The sequence below is a fragment of the Alosa sapidissima genome, chromosome 11, assembly GCF_018492685.1.
Source record: "Alosa sapidissima isolate fAloSap1 chromosome 11, fAloSap1.pri, whole genome shotgun sequence".
In the NCBI taxonomy this organism is placed as follows: domain Eukaryota; kingdom Metazoa; phylum Chordata; class Actinopteri; order Clupeiformes; family Clupeidae; genus Alosa; species Alosa sapidissima.
Window position 1 is genome coordinate 36,378,246 of NC_055967.1, and position 20,535 is coordinate 36,398,780.

The 20,535-nt window shown below is 42.1% G+C and overlaps 2 protein-coding genes across 3 annotated transcripts; one reads left to right on the forward strand and one right to left on the reverse strand.

Annotated features, from left to right (window-relative positions):
• Nucleotides 1-1,356: 1,356 nt before the first annotated feature.
• prr5l (proline rich 5 like) lies at nucleotides 1,357-10,746 on the forward strand. 2 transcript variants are annotated; one of them, XM_042109136.1, is made up of 9 exons: nucleotides 1,357-1,749; nucleotides 3,726-3,856; nucleotides 5,452-5,532; nucleotides 6,111-6,159; nucleotides 6,794-6,851; nucleotides 7,062-7,153; nucleotides 7,494-7,634; nucleotides 7,921-8,041; nucleotides 9,672-10,746. In XM_042109136.1, exons 1-9 carry the CDS (start codon nucleotides 1,702-1,704, stop codon nucleotides 10,004-10,006), a joined length of 1,056 nt encoding a protein of 351 aa, XP_041965070.1. In that variant the 5' UTR covers nucleotides 1,357-1,701; the 3' UTR covers nucleotides 10,007-10,746. The 2 variants fall into 2 exon arrangements, with proteins under 2 accessions (XP_041965070.1, XP_041965071.1); XM_042109137.1 differs by lacking the exon at nucleotides 1,357-1,749 and adding an exon at nucleotides 1,782-3,425.
• A 558-nt stretch (nucleotides 10,747-11,304) lies between these two features.
• On the reverse strand, nucleotides 11,305-15,288 carry LOC121724583 (TNF receptor-associated factor 6-like). Its single transcript, XM_042111251.1, has 7 exons — nucleotides 14,728-15,288; nucleotides 14,312-14,632; nucleotides 14,049-14,199; nucleotides 13,699-13,857; nucleotides 13,416-13,487; nucleotides 12,679-12,756; nucleotides 11,305-12,554 (listed from the first exon to the last, which is right to left on the reverse strand). The coding sequence occupies exons 2-7, from the start codon at nucleotides 14,614-14,616 to the stop codon at nucleotides 11,745-11,747; spliced, it is 1,575 nt and encodes a 524-aa protein (XP_041967185.1). The 5' UTR covers nucleotides 14,617-14,632; nucleotides 14,728-15,288; the 3' UTR covers nucleotides 11,305-11,744.
• Nucleotides 15,289-20,535: the final 5,247 nt, after the last annotated feature.

Genomic DNA, 20,535 nt, shown 5'->3' on the forward strand with positions numbered 1-20,535 from the left:
TATACATGGAGGATGTTCTGATGAAGAATCTATTGCAAACAGGTTCTTGATGTTCTCCCAGGCTGTATGTTCTGATGAAGAATCTATTGCAAACAGGTTCTTGATGTTCTCCCAGGCTGTATACATGAGGATGTTCTGATGAAGAATCTATTGCAAACAGGTTATTTATGTTCTCCCAGGCTGACAATACTTCATACTCATATTTCATACTCATTATTTCAAATGTAGTGGAGTCAAAAGTAGGCCTACAGTATTTGTCTTTCAAATGTAGTGGAGTAAAAGTCACAAGTTTAAAAAAAATATATTAATACTCAAGTAAAGTACAGATACTTAAAAATCATACTTAAGTACAGTAATCAAGTAAATTTACTTTATCCACCCCTGTCTGTCACTAGCTGCAGATGCTGCATGCATGGGATAAAATGAGATATTGTCAATATATTCACTGGTAATTCTACTGCTGTGTTTCAGAGTCATTCCTGCTTGCATCAACATCAATTATTTAATGTTATTTGATCATTAATGTTTTTTCCCCTCAGAAGACATCTTCATCCGAACCACATGAGGATGTCCTCTGAAGAAAAAAACATGAGTCTAGTAGGTGACCAGAGGATGAGGGTGGCCTTTGAGGACAAAAACATTTGGGTGATCATCCAATTCGGACGAGGATGTCCTATGAAGGAAAGTTGAATAGCCTAGGTGACCACACCAGCGCTGTAGCCTATTAGCCTACAGACAATATAAGAGGACCTAGGAGGAATGATCCTGTCATACGGTGTTGGGATAATTAGCCTAAGCTATTTTACAGTGAGCCACTGGGTGGCAGAACATATTCAATTATTAGATTCCGCTCGTCACTTATCAGGTAGGTTAAATTAGGTTTCTGTCCTAAACTCTATTAGGAGGAAATTACCAATAATAAAATGTTCCCAGCCTCTATTTCAGGTACATTGAGTTCCTCATGCTACTGGAAAATAGCCTATTTATTGTCTAAACTATAGAAATAACATTGTGGAAGTGCCTCAGAGTGAGTAGGATCATGTAAATGTCTTGTCACAACAAAAACCTACTCACTGTAGCCTACGTTTTATTTCATTGAATAATTATTGAAGGCATCGTATCGTAGACAGCGTTCTGGCGTTTAGATTAGCCTACATATGGCGTCGTAAATTAGAAGCCTACGGCGCCTGCCACTTTATGAGTGTTCTGCTTAACTTTGGGTGTTAAGTCTGTGACAGTGAGCCTAGAGTCTCATTTAGAGAGAGTGCACATTGTCATTTTTAATTTTTGTGGAGTTGCTGTCACAATCTTCGAAAATGTTTGACAAGTAGGCTATGCATAGCCTAATTTATAAAGAGGAGGACTTTCCCTAAAGTCTGGGAGGTGCCAAATCAACGTTAAAACTTCGCATGCGCCATGCCTCGCGGAGGTGCGAGCTGTAACGGGACTAGCATCACAATTATTTTCAATGTGTTAAGATAAAGCCCATAGCTGTATATTTGGGTCATTGATTGGTCATTGGAAATGGATCAGACAGAATCCGAGGCTTCTGTTTCGCATTGATTGCGTTGCCTACACGAATATCTTTAACTTCAAAGCGGATGGGAGTAGGCTTGAAAAGTAGTCCAGTGTTAGGCTACTGTCCCTGAAGTATCTATCTTAGTATCTGTCCACTGTTCATTGCACCTGTGCATTCGTTTGATGTTAGACCGACAAGATTGGGAAAACGTTATTTGGAGCAAGAGAACCGTGAGTAGCCTATCCTTAATTGCTGAGCGTTGCTGTCAAATGTAAAATGACCGAATTCTCAAATGATCTCATCTTTTATCTTGAGCTTTCATTTGTCTTAATAATGTTAGATAAGTCAAGGAAATGCCGTATGGAGAACTTAATGGAGGCCACCGCTGGACTCAGTTAGGCTATAAACGCTGAGTTTGGGACAGTATCCGCCTATAACGTTACTTTTCCATAACTAAAACAACAGAATGATGCTATAATTAGGTCTGTTGTTGGAGGTTTACACATCTAGCCAGTGTTCTGTTGAATTTTGAATGGTCATTTGTTCTCTTGAACTAATATGGGCATAGACACTTTTCCATTGCGTTAACATTTCAAACAATTCTGTGCATGTCACTCTTTCTCTGGACATTTTAATTGCATTAACCCAACTGAGTAGTTTCCCATGACCATGGTCTTCGTTTATAGGATTACAGATCCAAGAATTACCTTTCTCCATACAACATGCGAGTCACTGATGGAGCTCACAATTAAAATGTTGCAGAGATCCTTGCCTGCTTTTAGACAACAGGCCGTAGGCTAAGTCTTCTATGCTTGTGGCTACTCTTGAACCTTAGGCTATAAGATGTTATGTATGAGCACATTCAACACATCTTTAATTTGTGGTCTTAGAAAAACAACGCTTTACTTTATACTGGTACACACAAAGTAGCCAGCACATTGGCTGTTTGGGTATAATGGGAGTGTCGGCTCTGGCTTGCCCGTTTCAGTTCAATCCATAAGCACGCGCTTCTGGAGCCAGGCACTTTGAGCGCTTAGGATTGGTGCTCACAAGCATGCCTTTGTTTATTTTCATCTGCCTGCCAAAGAGAGAAGGCATCGCTAAATACTTCTTTAGCGTCGCCAAGCAACCCTCAGTCGCACAGACAAAGGCAACGGCATCAGAGGGGGTTGAAAGACAGAGAGGCTGGGAGAGATTGTGAACATGAGAAGGACCAATTGAGCTGCCTTTTCAACTCTGCCATGGATATCTTGGTCCATATACCATTAGCAACACGTTTTATGTAGTCCGCTTTTAAAAAACATAATAGACTCACTGGCATGCTCCAGATTTGTTGCATGCTCTTTTGCCAGTTGATGATAACTCACAGATTTTCTGATTTGATTGAACCAATGAATGAAGAAGGACAACGTACAGTTGAACCACAGAAGCACAGGCTTGTGAGAACCAAATGCAGTTATCAGATGTTGTTTAGAAAGAGGTGTTGAAGAAGGGTTCATCACAGCCAAAAAGGAGTGGGAGAGGCTTACTCATGAGCCGTAGGATTGTCCATGACTGGGCGCTCACAGACGCAGACGGACATGCCTCATGGCAATTAGTACTGAGCACAGGGAGTGGAGGGACATGCTTTGTAGCCTTTGACTAGGTTCCAGCCTGTTGACAATGAAAACTCTCTGTGCCTACAGACAATGCTTAGCCTCTCAAAGGACCATTCTCCTATTGAGTCTACTTAATTACATTCAATCTCAACTTCAAAACTTCATAAGCACCATCCAGTCATTATTGAACAGAAAGCAAGAACAGGCATCAGGCATTGCACGTATTGCATTGTAATCATAATTTTACCCTACAGAAGAGGCAGGAAGTTTGCAGACCAGAGGAAGTTAGCATGAACACACTGAGCAGGGTTGTCACTCCGGTTTCAGAATGACATACACCTCTATTTAGCGACTTTGTGGTTGCACACAGTGGTGCTGTTTATTTGACAAGCCCTGGGTATTTCCAGTTCGCCTTTTTTTAACTTAAAAACTAAAGTGTAAACTCTCACTGTGGGTATCACTACACCATGCACGTGTGCGTTTCTTGTGAGGTCCACACCCTACCACCCTTTACATGTGAATTACAAGTTGCTTTTGATTGTACCTGTAAAACAAAACAGAAAAGGATGCCTGTGTTTCTATGTTTACATTTGTCTCTTTTCTCCCAGCCGCTGAGTGTGATGGGTTCATTTAGGCGCCCGCGCCCTCGTTTCATGAGCTCGCCCGTGCTCACAGACCTTGCCCGCTTCCATGCAAGTTCGCCTGCGCTGCAGCTGTCAAATGCTAGCATGTGGAACAGGTGGGTGGACTGCTTTTACACATATATGGACAATCTGGTCCAAAATGGATCGTTAGATTTTTTCAAGGCTGTCACTGTTGGCTTACATCAGGCTTCATCTCATCTTTAACAAAGAACATCACAAGCCATAACTCTCACAAATATATATCTGGACATCTCCGTCATTTCCACATCAATGTCCGTAATAAGTATGCCAGTGTCTATAGCTAAAGTGTTAGGGACTAGAAGTAGAAGTTAATTCAATGTTTTGCTGGGCAGTCAGCTCGACGTGTAGTCAGTACGTGTTCGGGTCAGAATTGGACAACTCGAGGTAGATCATCACTGTATCCTCACAAACCACAGTGCCTAGCCTGTCATCTGGTAAGCCCAATGTGTGGTCGAGAGGCGTGGAAAAATACTGGAGGCAGGAGAATCCTGTTGAGGCAGCTGTTTCTGAGAATGTCCTGCTGGGGAAACGGAAGTGAGCCTTCTGCCCTTTTTACTTCCGTGTGGAAACGTGTGCAAGGTTGGTCCTCCCATTCAGGAAAGGGCAGAGAGGCCCCATTGGAGCAGGATATTATCAGGCATCAATGACTGCTGTCTTCGGTGACAAGTTCTCATTTGCATGTGTGAGTTTGCTACCGTTACTAAGTGTGAAAAGCAGACGTGCAGCATGTTCTGTATTTTGTTTTGGCCCTATATTGGGTGATGACTTGTTTGATGAATTCAAGTGCAACGGACCAGTCCACACCCCTTTTATAGTTTAAAAAATCTAGTTTTTCTAGTATAGTTTTTGCCAAAGGCATCAGTTGAAATATACTGTGCCATGAAAGCTTTGTAAGTTGAAAGGGTGTTGCCTCCATTAGATCCTGTCATATCATGATTGAGTGGCAGATACTCTTGCCCACATTTCCTCATATCGCCACATCTCCTCACTTCTACACACTGGTGTTTGTATCAGCCAATTGAAAGGTTGCATTGTGTATCTGGTGCCATCAAATGCAGCACCCAAAGTTCCTGTTGCGTAATGTATTGTGCTCAAAGTGAGGACCAGAAAGTCCAAACAAATGAAACGATTAAAAAGCAAATAACTGTCTGACAGTCTGATCAGTGACCGTCAGCTATGGCTTTTCTGATTTCTTGTCTTTCTGTCTTCGTGTGTTCGTGTTGAAATCATACAGCATGGCTGTTATGTTACCTCTGTTAGACTGAAAACAACATCAGCATATGAGGTTAGAGATCAGATAGCAGCCCTAATGTTAGCCAAAAGATGCCGAATAAAGGGACATCCCTGTTTTGTGCTGCATAGACTAGTTAACCTGCTAATAAACTGTAAATCAGGGCTTTTCAACCAGTGCTCCGCAGCCCACTTGTGGTCTGTGAGGACTTTGCAAGTGGGCCGTGACCATGGATTCAGTAATATAGTTTCAATGTCAGAATCAGTATTTTTATTCAGTGGTGGTGTAATTAGTCAGAATGGTGGTCCCTGGTTCACAATCAGTTGAAAACCTCTGCTGTAAATGGAGGTCCCAACTCTTAAATGTACAACAGTCAGAGAAAATGAGGATGGCCATGTCATCTGCTTGGGTTCTGTTCTAATGTCTCATGCTCTGTAGTGTCCAGTCTGCTGTGGTCAAAGTGTTCCAAGGAGGAGGCTTGCAGACCAATGAGCTCTTCACCCTCAATGAAAGCATAAGGTACGAAGTGATATAGCCCACAGTAATCTATGCTTGTTTTGTAGGAAACTTGTAGGTCTTGTTTTTATATTTGAAGACTATTGATTGTTATTTTTTGTATTATTATACGGATGTGGGGCTTCTGTGGCCTACTGGTTAGGGAATCCGACTTGTGACCAAAGGGTGGCCGGTCCGATCCCTGACTGGTAGGAAAAATGTGGGTGGGGGTAAGTGATTAAACAGTGCTCTCCCACATCCACATCCACATCCACGGATGAGGTGCCCTTGAGCAAGGCATCTAACCCCAAACTGCTCCCCGGGCGCCAGGATTAAGGCTGCCCACTGCTCCGGGTGTGTGTGTGTGCTTCTAGTGTGGGTTCACTGAGGGTGTGTGTGTGTATGAATAGGTGAACACTGTGTGTGTGTGTGTGGGGGGGGTGTGTAGTACACTACCCTCGGATGGGTAAAATGCAGAGAACAAATTCCTTGTATATGTGTATACTTGGCCAATACACCTGATTTACATTTACATTTGACATCATTATCATTTCTTGTACAGTCGTGTTGATGACATGATTTCTCCTGCTTCATTCCTGCAGGTGGCTTCTGAAAACAGAACTGGGCTCTTTCATCACTGAGTATTTCCAGGTAGACTTGACTCATTAAAACAATATGGGTTTTTTGTTGTTGTCAGCCTTGGGTATGTCCTTGGGTATGTCAGTGGACAAAGCACTAGAATGTAATTAGAACGAACTCACTGTTGGGGCATGTGACCTTTACCTTAAATAGTTGGGAAAGTGGGGAGTAGATTGATTTGTTTCAGAGTTACACAAAGGAACTTTAAATTGCTTGCATGCTTGGGCATCTTAATCAGTTGCACCCTTGCCAAATTCTGCTACCTTGCTTAAATTAAGGGGTGAGAAGTCAAGGGTACTTGGCAGACCAAGGTATGTGTGACTTCAACTGGGGCAAAGACTATAGGACAAAATGTCATATTTTTTAACATTATGATAATGTTATAAGATGATGCAAGTAAATGCATGACAGAAAATAAATGCTGATATGTTCAGTGATGGAAACAAACCTACATATCCACTAAATGAAACATAAAAAAAACATAAATACACCACATAATTTAGAAATGTTGTTAAAGGTGTCTCTTGAAGACCACCATGTTGTAAAGGTTTGGCATAGTGGACAATAGACACTCCTGAGGCAAAATCAGTATCTTGCTAATGAAATAATTTTACTAACTGAAACTTTGTAATATGCTCCTTTACAGAATCAGCTTCTAAACAAAGGCCTTGCTTATATACTGGAGAGAATTCAGCTATATGATGGTATGCATGATGGCAACGTTGTGTTATGCTTGTCTATATGAGATAATTTGCTTTCAACTCCTGCTTAATTATTGATTGCTCTATCTGCCAAATCAAATAAGACAGTAATTCAGTGTTCATATACTGTGTAGCTGGAGAAATCTAGAATTGAGAGGCACAGTAAGAGTAGAGGCACAGGTATGACTTTCTAGCTCTGTGGAGTCCCTTCAGGTGATGACCAGCTGCTCATCCTGTCTGAGATGTGGGGCAGATTCTTTACAGAAACCATGCCGACCCTTCAGGCCATCTTCTATCCAGTGCAGGTGGGTCGTGTCTGGCGTCACAGCCCCATTATCTGTGTTTGTCTCATGTTGTAAAATGAGGTGTAATGTTCTCTGGACTACGTGGGTGTACGCCCAGGAACTATGATCCTCCCATGAGAACGCGTGTGTGATTCTAATTTGGGTACATGTATATGCTATGCCATGTCTTTTGTGGGTTAGGGCTAGAAATGGACTCCAGTAATTCAGAGTGGAAGTCTGACTTCATAATGTGTCAGTCCATGACAGAGTCCATTGTGAAAAAGAAAGGTATCCCTGGATTTAACTGTTTCTGTTGTTGGTGGTGGTGTGTGTATGCATGTGTGTGTGTGTGTGTGTTTAGGGCCAGGAGCTCACAGTCAGACAGATGGCCCTACTGGGCTTCAGAGACCTTGTGCTCCTAAAGCTGCCCCTGGAGACCCTGCTCCCCAAAGCGCCTCCTCCTCACCCTCCCGCCATCACACAAATGCTGCTCATCCTCCAGGTGAACGAAGCCTCTACACTGCCGTCTGTACCACTTCATCCTCCCTCCATAACGTGTTTACATGAACCCACATATAGTTCTTATCTTATTTTCCAAAGTGTGTATGGCCTCAAACATAATTTCATTTCTTATACATGATTGATTTAATCTGATGAAGTGTGTGTTGCTCCATGATGGTACTGTAGATGTTTTGTAATCATGACATTTGCCCAGTCTCACTTCAAAAACATCACCCATTGCATTGTGTGTGTGCGTGCGCGTGTGCGTGTGTGTGTTTCTGGTCCAGGGCATCCATGAACCCAATGGGCCTACTGAGGAATACTGCCTTCTAGAGAGACTAGTGGCTATGGTCATCTCGCCGTACCTGGGAAACGACCTCAGTTGGAGCAACGGGGAACATCTTCCAGGTTAGCAGCCATGTGAAGGGCAGAAAATAAACATTCACACAGAGGTGTGGTGTACTCAGAGCGTGGAGTGAAGCTTTGCTCTACAGTAGGAGAATCCGAGCCTGACGCAGATAAATGGGCCAGTTGGCCAGTAAGGACTTGGTTTACCAGACTCTGCTTGTTGTGTCACGTTGTCGCTTAGACTTGTATGATGATCTGAAATGGTAACTTGGTTGTATTGAGAAAAATGTTGTAAAAGTCATCAAATGACCAAAGCTGAGTGTGCTGCACTCATGTGGAGGCCGCTCTCCGCAACGCTATAAGGTGCAGGGCATCTGGGGCATCAACGCTATAAGGTGCAGGGCATCTGGGGCAGCAACGCTATAAGGTGCAGGGCATCTGGGGCAGCAACGCTATAAGGTGCAGGGCATCTGGGGCAGCAACGCTATAAGGTGCAGGGCATCTGGGGCATCAACGCTATAAGGTGCAGGGCATCTGGGGCAGCAACGCTATAAGGTGCAGGGCATCTGGGGCAGCAGGGCATCTGGGGCAGCAACGCTATAAGGTGCAGGGCATCTGGGGCAGCAGGGCATCTGGGGCAGTAACGCTATAAGGTGCAGGGCATCTGGGGCAGCAACACTATAAGGTGCAGGGCATCTGGGGCAGCAACACTAGCAGGAGTGCTTTTTCAAAGTTCTCAATGTCTCGTTTTAAATGTCAGGGCCCTCGGAAGTCTACCAATGAAGTGTGGAGATACATTGAGCCTTGTAAATGGGTGTAAAACAGTGATTTATTTGCATGGCTAGCCCGATGCCGAAGCACCACTATTGAAAAAGCTGTTGGTAGCATCGGCTAACTAGCGCCAGATTTTGGAGTGCAGGAGACAAGCCGAGATGGGCTATGAGACATACGTTCACACTCGGTATCATGTTTCAATACACTTTAGGTCAATATCACACCGCAATTCTCCTTTAATATATCTGGGGGTTAGTCTCTACATGTAGCTAAATGTCATGATGTCTAGTTATTTAAAGAAAATAATGGGCAACAGCAGACTATTTATATAAAAGAGTGAAAACACTATTACCTGGAGATGATACCAGCAGTGTAGAAGTCATTGGGGAGTTGTATACATGGGTATTTAGAAGTGATGTTAAATCTATTTCTGCAGAATGCAACCCTATCAACACTTTGGAAAAACGATAGAAACCATGTAACGATAGAAACCAAATTGCAATCAGATACAGATATGCTGTAAAGTATCAGAATTACTCATATTGGTAGATGCTTATCTGAAGTAACTGCAATTGCATGAAACACCAAAAACTCATCCCTGGTTTCAGTTAAAGGTGGGGTTCATAATTCTATTCCAACACACAAACCCCAGTTAGTTACTCCTCACAGTCTTGTAGCTGTTTGCTTTGTGAGAGTGCTCAAACAAACGCAAGTTCTGGTCCGAGCCATAAACAATTCCACCCAATCAGCATGTTGTTTTTCAAGTACCCAGACATTAGGGAGGTGGTTTGCCAGTAGATATTAAACCTTAGAAACCTTTTGCCAGAAGTGAAGACTTTACCTCTAAGAGTAGTCAATTAAATGGGGTGATCATCTTGTTTAGTTATCATTAACATATTTCTTGAACCTTTCATAGAATGCAACCTGCCCCACTCCAGATCACAGTTTGGCCAGCCAGAGATCATGATCACACAGTTTGACCCACTCGGACCCCTGGTGGAACAAGAGGGTGAGGCCTACCTGGAGAAAGCAGGTGGCATTCGACGTCACACAGTTGCTAATGCCCACTCAGACATTAAGCTCCTCTCCACGGCCAGCAGGATGCATGCTGGCCGTGGGGAGACTGGAGGGGGCAGTATGGCGGCCAAGACATTCTCCAGTGAACCTGACATCCTAGAGTCCCCTGTAGGGCTAATCGGACTATCTAGACGGCAGAGTTCTGGAGACCTCATCTGTGCGCCACCCAGCTAGCACTGTCACTGGAGATGGCCCTCTTCACTGGACACCGGCCTGGGAGGTCCAAATGGACCCCTCTGAAGATGAGCTTGTGTAAAGGAGGACTCCCTTCACTGATGGGGCCTTATGGGAGATCACTGCCTCTACTCCTGCTTTTCACTGAATGCAACACTTCCCCTAACAGGGGAATGAATGCAACACTTCCCCTAACAGGGGAATGAATGCTTTCCAGCTGTGGGATTTGTATGCCACTGTGTTCCAGCCTGCAGCCAGATGCCTTTAAGTGGTGGAGGGCGAAGGCACAGGAAGCTCCATCTTTAGGAATGGGGACGGGATCGGAGCGGTCTGTTATCTTGGGGAGAGAGGCACAGGCTCCTCCCCTTCGGTCCCATCCGCTGTGGAAGTGTCACTGGTGTGTGGAATTCCAGTCCTGCTCAGCATCACCACTTCGTTTACAAAGACTTCATTTGGTATTAACACCAAAACCTCACACAACCATGACGTGCCAGGGATGAGTTTACATAGTATAGTCTGTAGAGGAGCTGGTCCTTTATTACTTTCAGTTGCTTGAGTCTCTGAAGGTTCTTGTAAAGCACATTAATGAACAAGTGATACTGATGAACTGGACTTTAGTCATGGAGCGGTTTTGTCCAGTTTTTTGGTGAATGGAGGCTCTGGTACAAAATATATATGTGTTGAATGTTTATTAAGATTTTTCCCCAATGTATTTTTCAATAAAATGGATGAATAAAATATTTCATGATGTGTAAGAAAGTGAATTATTAATGAGATAAAGAGAATTATTAACTTGATGCATTTCTAGAGAGTTAGAATGAAAGTATTATTAATAGTTTTTCACTGACATACAGTATAATCAAAATGCCGTAGACACTACCCATTAGGTACAGAGCTTCTCTACGTGATCTATTCACAGGCCTGGAGTGGATAAGGAGCTTTGGCGGCCTTATTCTAGTGCTGATCCTCTCCTGGGAAAACCTTTGTGGAGACCTGTAGAACAGAGGCACTCTTGTTTATGTGCCGTAATATGCTTTCGTCTAGCAGTAAGCTCTTCCTCTTTCAGTGTTACTGTGACATTTGACCTTTGAAGGTCAAACTGGCCATGGTTAGTCTTGTTGTGAGTCCTAGGTTTCTCATTTAAAGCCTGTACGTCAGGAGCGAAAATAACCGGGAATGCTTAATCACAATTCTGAAGTCATGATTTAGTCAGTTCATAGTTTTTTTTTCAGTATTCTCATGTAGTCGATCACATAGAATACCTTTTATATACCACAGACAACAGTTTCACACTGAAGGGCAGTCATTTAAATGTGACTAATTTAATAACAAGGCAAAATCAATTTTCTTACATGGGTAGGACTACCGGTAAGCACAAACATTGATGTTTATTATTATTTATGATGATAATGTTTCCAGATTTAAAATCTTTGTTAGGTAAAATCCAGTTCTTAGTTAAAATATTAAAACATTGACAACATATGACTATATTTTCTACGATTATCACTTGTAGTTGCTTGAACCTCTAAAAGTTCTTTTAAAGCACTATTAATGAACAAGGGATTGATACAAAAACCTGTTTCAGAGTAATTGTAAGGTAATGTAGTAAGTGAGCTCATTTCCCTGGTGTTTTGTGTGGTGTTTGGTTCAAATATCAACAAACGTGATGTCATCCAGAATCACTTACAGCATCTTTAAATGTTGAGGTGAACCACAATGGCTTAATTTCCCCTTAAGCTTAAAGTTTTAGTGTGGCCTCACAATGCACCTGGAGGATATCGTCTTCCATATACCTCTTAGACAGCTTGCTCAGGTGCACAAAAGTGACATAACCAAAGCCCTTCTGGTTGCGCTCAGCAGTGGGGCGTTGAAATGCAAGCAGGTCTGGCTTGGTCTCCATGACTTCAGTCATGTGCAGACCTTCCATTGGATCCAGGATGGTCAGCTTTAGTTTGCCCTGGAGAGGCCAGGCCACCTGGTTGTCAAAAGCTCCACGCATGGTGTGCACAAACAGAGAGAGGAAGCTGGGGTTGTGGGGGGCAGTGGGCGGCTGCAGCTGCAGCCTCAGGCAGAGCCTGTAACCGGGTCGGCCGGTGTAGAAGCCTGGACTGTACAAGACCACGGGCCGGTTGGCTCTGTGGTTCTCGAGGTGCTCCTGAAAGCCTTTCACACGCCATGTGAAAGCACCATTGCACGGCACGGCCTTCAGCCCCTGCACGGCGTCCTCCAGAGCAGCCGTGTGTCTGTGCAGGTCCTGTAGCTGCGTGGCCTGGCTGTGGACCTGGATGCTCAGCTCTCGGAGCAGGTGGACCTGCCTCACTAGGCGACCGTCCAGCTGTTGCACCGTCTCCCGCATTTGTTGCAGCTCCAAGTGGTCCACTGAGCTTTTCAAGCTGGTATCCATTTCAGATGTGACTGCAGAACTCCTCGCAGCTGCACCCATGGATGGCTCTCCAAATAGGTTCTGGCGCTTGAGAAAGGCAGCCATGGAACTTAAGTGCAAGTGGGTGAACTCCTGCATGTGTTGGGCGAGGGAGCTGCGGGACATCTGTGGACAAAAGCAACTGAATATGTTCATGGGGTCGGTGGTAGCGATGGTAGAGGTGCACCTCATGGCTAAATAGCAGAGACAATAGTAACCCCTGTATAATACTGAATAAAAGTGAACAGACCTTTTCTTCACATCCAAAGGAACTGAAAGTGCAGGTGACTGGAGCTTCGGGACAGTCTGTATCACAATGAGACGCCAACTGCAATAAAAGTTTGAACATAAAATGTAACTTTTTATTTTATTTATGCCACAATATCAGTCTTAAAATGACAAATGTGTACATACGTTTATCCCACATTCTCCATGGTATATAGTTGTGTTTTTGTCTGGAAGAATGTTTTGCCTAATATAAGTCAATACAGTGGTCTACTCTGAAATGTACTCTCAGTTGATCTGTATGCTGTCAGGCTATACAGTACACTGTGCATGTATCTAGTATTATTAGTAAAATCTAGTAAAATTAAGGGAACACTTAGGTTTTCTACAATTAAAACACATTTTTTGAAACCTTCCACCCTTTTCTCCATTCTCAAACTACATTCACAGATTGTCTGACAGTTCTTGCAAAATAAAACACTCGCCTCAAAAGTTTTACTTGTGCTCAGAACCAAACAGTGTCAGAGTACCGATCCAGTGTATGATTGAAGTGTTCCCTTAATTTTTTTGAGCAGTATATAATGTTACACTATTTCATTGATTCAACTAAGAAAACAGTGAAAACATGGCCAGCTACATTATTTCGAGGAGTTGACTGGTGTGTGGTACTTGTGATATAACAGTGTCCTTTGATTTGTTACTGTTCAATTCAGTACTGTTTAGTTAATGGTCATTTAGCACTTGTTGATTCCACTGACTCACATGGTCACGAATGAGCTCTCCGCTGCAGAACTCACATATCACGCTGGCGAAAGGGCACAGGCCTTCATGGAGCTGCAAAAGGAGCATAGGACTCAACGTACAACGTTTGAATGCTGAACATGACTCAAATTGAGGATGTCCCAGTGTCATTTCCTCCTCTGAATGCAAATCATTTTGGCCAATTCTTCTGATGGAACTAAATGACACTCAGCTACAAGGACAAATATTCCAGGCCGACTTCAAATAACTGTAGGCCTGTACCACATTGATGGCTGTGACACACCTGTTTCTCATCCCAGATGTACATTTCCATACAGGCAGGGCAGGGGACTGAGCGACGTGGGCAGTGCTGGGCTGTGTGCTCGTCCAGCTGGTTCTTCAGCAGTGCAGCCTGGCACAGCGGGCACGGCTCAGTAGAGAACTGGCACTGGACCACATGAGACTGGAAAGAAGAGTTTGTCAGTTTGTGATAAATCTTTTGTATGACCGTTTGATTTTTGTTACTGTTTTTCACCATCTGGTGCATTAAAAAACGTTTTGAAAACAGTGATAACTTTGAAAGAGTATGTCCGCACTCAAAATAACATCCGTAAAATGGCATTTGTGTTTGTGTTCATTTACGACAGAACGCACTTCTATATATCGGAGCTCCATCTTCTGGTGGCATTCGGAATTGCAGCAAGCCACAGTGAGCGACAGAATCTCTCGATTGGCGAAGTTATCGCTGAAGAGTTGGTCCAATGTCAGTACCTCATTGTCTATAGGACATTTTGACCCTGCTTCCCTGTCAATAATATGAGAGAAATATGACCTCTTTGTAGGAATAATGTATTCATGAACCCAAGCCAGAAAGTCTGTTGGCCTAATCGACTCGCCTACCGTGTTAACTAACTCACCGAATTGATCTCTCGATGCAACCACGACAGAACCGATGCCCACATGGAGTTTGCACCGCCGTCCGGAGCGCCATTAGGCAAATAGGACATTCATATTTTTTCTCAAGTGGAGGGTCAAACTCTGCATCATAGCCTTGTGGCGGAGGCGTGTGCATAACACCAGAGTCTGCCTGTGAGACTGAATCCAAAGTGTCAGTAGACCTAATGGAATGTTTAAGTTTTTCACGCACAGGTAGGCCCATCTCAAATCCTTCATCGTCTCCGCAGTTTTTAATAGTAGGCTTACTACAAAACTGTTCCCCCATCGTTTCGACTGGATGTCTGGAAATAAATAATTAAGTTAGTCAATTGCATATCCATAAAAAAGTGTAGCCCATAAGAAAGCAGGCCCATATATTTTTGCTAATTATTCTTACCCGAAAGCGAAATGACTTCTTACACAGGTATAATAGTGAACACAATGTTCTGACTGACACTGAAGTTATAGCCAAGGCTACTTCCTCAATATGGAGAATTGTTCAACATCATTTAGAGAACAATGCTGTCGTCTAACTTCCCATTTCTGTCTGGTGTGTGAGCAGACCATAAACTAGAGTAGGCCCTAGGCTAGGATACAGTGTTCTGTGGTGGTTTGAATCACATTTCTAGTTTAATTTGGTAGAGCAGACGCTTCTGTCAAAATGGCATTTTACAGAAATAGTCTACTGATATGTAGGCCTAGGCTATTGTATTTTACTTTGGAGGTAGCAAGTTTCGGACAGTGTAGCCAAAAAAGTGTTATGTCTGCTACTTGATTTTGGTTTTGTAGGAAAAGCTGCAAAGTCAGGCCTAAAGGCTAATTGACCAAACCCAGCCAGTAAGTATGCCTATGCCAAAGATTGTTAAGGCGGAGCAAGATACTTCGTCGTAGTTCATGTCTTATGGGCGCGAAATAGAGCATCATAGTCCCGCCCCTCCTCCGAGAGAGCTTAGTTTCCGGAAGTAAATTTCCCATTCATTTCTCCCATTGACGTTTTGGAAAAATGATATCTAAAGAGTTTTAGAGCATGTCTTAGGCTAATCAGCTACGGCGTAACTCATAAGCATACAACATATCATTTCGAGTGAAAAAACGAAGAGAAAGTCCAAAAAAAGTCAAAGGTACAAGACTGTGTACATATTTTCATTTCAGAGTGAAGGAACTACTCATCCCATAAACCACCGCGCCTCACTGAAAAATATATAGAGCTGGTAAGTCCCGCCCTTTCCGCTATCCCCGCTGGACCTCTAGATTGAAAAATCGTCAATGCAAGTGAATGTGAGAAAATAATTATTTTCTGGTCCCGTTTGAATTTTGCCATGAATGTGAACATATGTCTGTGAATTTTTAATATAAATTTTCGTGTAAAGAATGCTACAATTGAGCGGGTAGAAGTTTGATGCGGTTAAACTTTGTGTGAGAGCACTTTGTGGACTACAACTTTCCGCTAGACGACAGATCACTAGTTTCCCATAACAACCATCAGTTGGTAGAGATGTAGAGGGTTATTAAGATCGACTTTGAACACAGTGAACCATACAACTTTACAATCACACTGTATCATAGTGTTAATGTGTTGAGTGAAGCTAGACATGTTTCAAATATTTTTGTTACCATGTGTGTTTATTCCTGCCGTTACAAAAACTAGCATCTCAGCTAATGTTAGCGATTAGCTCACGTCACAGGCGACATGTAGTCTTTCTCGTTATGTCTTTTCCACAACTGATAGCCGAAGAATCATATAATATACTGTCAAACTCGTAACATGAAAAATTATATAAAAAATTCACAGACGACATATGTTCACATTCATGGCACAAATCAAACGGGACCAGAAAATAATTATTTTCTCACATTCACTTGCATTGACGATTTTTCAATCTAGAGGTCCACTGGGGGTTTAGCGGACAGGCGAGACTTACCAGCTCTATAAGCAGCACGAACCAGCGCGAAATCATTTCCAACCGGCGACAGCACGCGAACCCTTTCCTCCAAACAGTGATTTTTATATAATTAATAGCAGTTATTTCAGGAGTAATCGTGTAAATAATAGTGTTTTGGTATCGAATGTTATATTTACCATCGTGCATTTTATATCGTGTGTGTGTGTGAAAGCGGTTAACATTAGCAACATTGTGCAGTGCTTCTTATCTGACTGCCATCCTGATGCATGGACCGGTGCATGGTCTGCTCTTGGACCACCATATTCTGTTTATTAACTTGCTCTGAATTATTACACAAAATGTTCATTAAATGTACGAAGAAGTATTTCTAGGTTAATTGATTATATGATTCGTACAGTATGAAGGCTACAGTAGCCTAGCTAATGTTAACTAGCATTACCAACCTCCCTGCAAAACTCACCACACAACTTCGTAGGTTTGATAGGTCTTGTCCCTCATGCTGGCCCTTACAAAACCCACAAGCTGACCCTCGACACACAACAGTCAATAATGTGACCCGATTTAAAGTGGTTTTCACCCCTTTGGACACTCTTGATTCAGTCCTTGAAACAGTGAAATATTTACGGGGGCATGGACGGTTTGCTAACCATTTTACTGCAGTGCATCCAGCTTGCTATCAGCTAGCTAGCTAGTTCAAAGGTTTAAGTACTTAATGGGGATATACAGGGCTTTTTATGCCTCGACTAAGTTGATGTTTCCTTTAAACAACAATTCATGTTCATAGAAACAACAAGGTCACTAAAACATAATATATTTCATACCTGTGTTGCAGCATGTAGGCTAATGTTAGCAGCATTATAATGACATTCTAATGTCTGAAAGGCTAATGATTAGCCTATTGGCTACCTGAAAAGTTAAGTGTTCAAACTAGCATTTACAGTGTTCTATTTGATGGTGTATAGAGCATCACAGTCCCGCCCACAGGAGTTTCCGGAAGTAAGAATTCAATGCAATTTCTCCATTGACAATTCGTGTATAAGCCATAAAAACTTAACTGCACATGGTAGACTCAAAACCAGCTACGGCTGTACTAAGCGATTGTGTATGCTCATATAGACGCCAAAAGTTCACGGGGCACTAACCTCGTTTTGAGATAAATGTCTTTTATTTGCGACGTCTTGGATAAGTACTTCATTACCCACAATCCTGAACAATCCCACAATCCCACAGTAATGCCTCTGATTGGTGGAAAGGCCGTTAAGGTCATAGCAAAGATCCTTGATTACTAGCAAGATAGAGCAACGTAATTCGTTACTATGGGAGCAAAAGGGGACAGTTCTGGTCTGCATAAGTGGGAGTGTCACCTACGTCACTAAATAAACTTTCTCTCTTAATAAGCAATAAGAACAGATAAACATAATTGTGTTCACAGTATTATTGTCTATAATCATGTATGATACCAATGAATCATTCTTTAGGACATGATATTAATCATTTAATTAGTCATGTGAACTGAGCTAGCTAGCTAGCTAACGCTAGCTTAAAATGCTATACAAGTGGATGGGAGTAGCTATGGCAATACAGCTATGCGCTAACAAGTGACTAGTAGTTGAAGGACTTCGCTTAAACTTAATATACTGTTGCAAATTCACTTGAGTATAAACTATCCACTTTAACTAATGTCAGTAATGTTATTCAGCTAGTTGTCATTTCAAAGAAATTACACTTCTCTGTTTAAAATGTTACCTTAGCTAAGAGGCTAGCTAGCATGCTAACAACCGGACAGTAACTGGCAGCGGCATGGTCTGATATTAAGTTATTTTATTACAAATCCGAACGCTAAAAAATTACACTTTTAGGCTTGAAATGATCCCAAACACTTACAGATTATGACAAAATTTTCCAAAAAACCCTCAACAAGTCCAGAAAGACATAATGACCAATTTATTGGTAAAATTCCACAAGTCTCCATTGACATTAGTGCAGCGAGGGTTTCTGGTCTGCATAAAGGGGGATTTCCCCCCCTCCCCCTTGCAATAATCAAACACGGAAATTGTCGAACGTTTGCGCCTCTCGCTCCGCTTTAACCCTCTCTGGTCATAGTTTGAAACTTTATCAGCGAAAATTATTGACAAAGATGGCGGAGTCTTTTACTGCCTATGGCGAAAATCTTAATGTGAATAAAAACTTTCTAGACGAACATTGGTACTTGTATCAACAAGGATTGTGGTTTATATATCACACAAACTTAGTCAGGGCCAATACACCATCAAATAGAACACTGTAAATGCTAGTTTGAACACTTAACTTTTCAGGTAGCCGATAGGCCAGCTAATCATTAGCCTTTTTAGACATTAGAATGTCATTATAATGCTGCTAACATTAGCCTACATGCTGCAACACAGGTATGAAATATATTATCAAAGTCAAAGTCAGCTTTATTGTCAATTTCTTCACATGTTCCAGACATACAAAGAGATCGAAATTACGTTTCTCACTATCCCACGGTGAAGACAAGACATATTTTACCAATTTAAGTCCACAGACAAACATAACATTCAAGTAAACAAAAAAGTAAGTAAATAAGTAAATAAGAGGGCACATATAATAATGAAAAATGTTTTATTTTATGTTTTATGTTTTATGTTTTATTTATGTTTTAGTGACCTTGTTGTTTCTATGAACATGAATTGTTGTTTATATGAAACATCAACTTAGTCGAGGCATAAAATGCCCTGTATATCCCCATTAAGCACTTAAACCTTTGAACTAGCTAGCTAGCTGGTAGCACAAGCTGGATGCTACCACCGGCTAGACACTGCAGTAAAATGGTTAGCAAACCGTCCATGCCACCGTGAATATTTCACTGTTTCAATGACGAAATCAAGAGTGTCCAAAGGGGTGAAAACCACTTTAAATCGGGTCACATTATTGACTGTTGTGTGTCGAGGGTCAGCTTGTGAGTTTTGTAAGGGCCAGCATGAGGGACAAGACCTATCAAACCTACGAAGTTGTGTGGTGAGTTTTGCAGGGAGGTTGGTAATGCTAGTTAACATTAGCTAGGCTACTGTAGCCTTCATACTGTACGAGCCATATCCTCAATCATTAACCTAGAAATACTTCTTCGTACATTTAATGAACATTTTGTGTAATAATTCACAGCAAGATAATAAACTGAATATGGTGGTCCAAGAGCAGACCATGCACCGGGATGGCAGTCAGATACGAAGCACTGTACAATGTTGCTAACGTTAACGTTAACCGCTTTCACACACACACACGATATAAAATACGCTATATATGTTATATAATGGTAAATATAACATTCAATACCAAAACACTGTTATTTACACGATTACTCCTGAAATAACTGCTATTAACTATATAAAAATCATTGTTTGGAGGAAAGGGTTCGCGTGCTGTCGCAGGTTGGAAATGATTTCGCGCTGGTTCGTGCTGCTTATATATTTTTCAGTGAGGCGCGGTGGTTTATGGGATGAGTAGTTCCTTCGCTCGGAAATGAAAATATGTACACAGTTTTGTACCTTTGACTTTTTTTGGACTTTCTCTTTGTTTTTTCACTCAAAATGATATGTTGTATGCTTATGAGTTACGCCGTAGCTGATTAGCCTAAGACATGCTCTAAAACTCTTTAGATACGGATTTTTCCAAAACGTCAATGGGAGAAATTAATGGGAAATTTACTTCCGGAAACTAAGCTCTCTCGGAGGAGGGGCGGGACTGTGATGCTCTATTGGCCCTGACTAAGTTTGTGTGATATGTAAACCACAATCCTTGTTGATACAAGTACCAATGTTTGTCTAGAAAGTTTTTTATTCATATTAAGATTTTCTCCATAGGCAGTAAAAGACTACGCCATCTTTGGCAATAATTTTCGCTGATAAAGTTTCAAACTATGATCATAACGGCCTTTCCACCAATCAGAGGCATCACTGTGGGATTGTGGGATTGTTCAGGATTGTGGGTAATGAAGTACTTATCCAAGACATCGTGAATAAAAGACATTTATCTCAAAACGAGGTTAGTGCCCCGTAAACTTTTGGCGTCTATATGAGCATACACAATCGCTTAGTACAGCCGTAGCTGGTTTTGAGTCTACCATGTGCAGTTAAGTTTTTATGGCTTATACCCGAATTGTTAATGGAGAAATTGCATTGAATTCTTACTTCCGGAAACTCCTGTGGGCGGGACTGTGATGCTCTATGGGGATCGAATCCTGTCTGCATAAAGAGGCGTGTCGATGACGTATTGACGAGCGTAAGTTGCAACTGGCCAACAGC

What these genes read in the sequence shown, in the direction of transcription:
- prr5l (XM_042109136.1), top strand. Translation starts at nt 1,702, where the DNA reads ATGTTAGACCGACAAGATTGGGAAAACGTTATTTGGAGCAAGAGAACC. An exon ending in TTATTTGGAGCAAGAGAACC is followed by an intron (nt 1,750 to 3,725) that starts GTGAGTAGCCTA and finishes CTTTTCTCCCAG; the next exon opens with CCGCTGAGTGTGATGGGTTC. An exon ending in ACCCTCAATGAAAGCATAAG is followed by an intron (nt 5,533 to 6,110) that starts GTACGAAGTGAT and finishes TCATTCCTGCAG; the next exon opens with GTGGCTTCTGAAAACAGAAC.
- LOC121724583 (XM_042111251.1), bottom strand. Translation starts at nt 14,616, where the DNA reads ATGGGGGAACAGTTTTGTAGTAAGCCTACTATTAAAAACTGCGGAGAC. An exon ending in TGGAGCTCCGATATATAGAA is followed by an intron (nt 13,858 to 14,048) that starts GTGCGTTCTGTC and finishes TCTTCTTTCCAG; the next exon opens with TCTCATGTGGTCCAGTGCCA. An exon ending in CCTTTGGATGTGAAGAAAAG is followed by an intron (nt 12,555 to 12,678) that starts GTCTGTTCACTT and finishes TTTTGTCCACAG; the next exon opens with ATGTCCCGCAGCTCCCTCGC.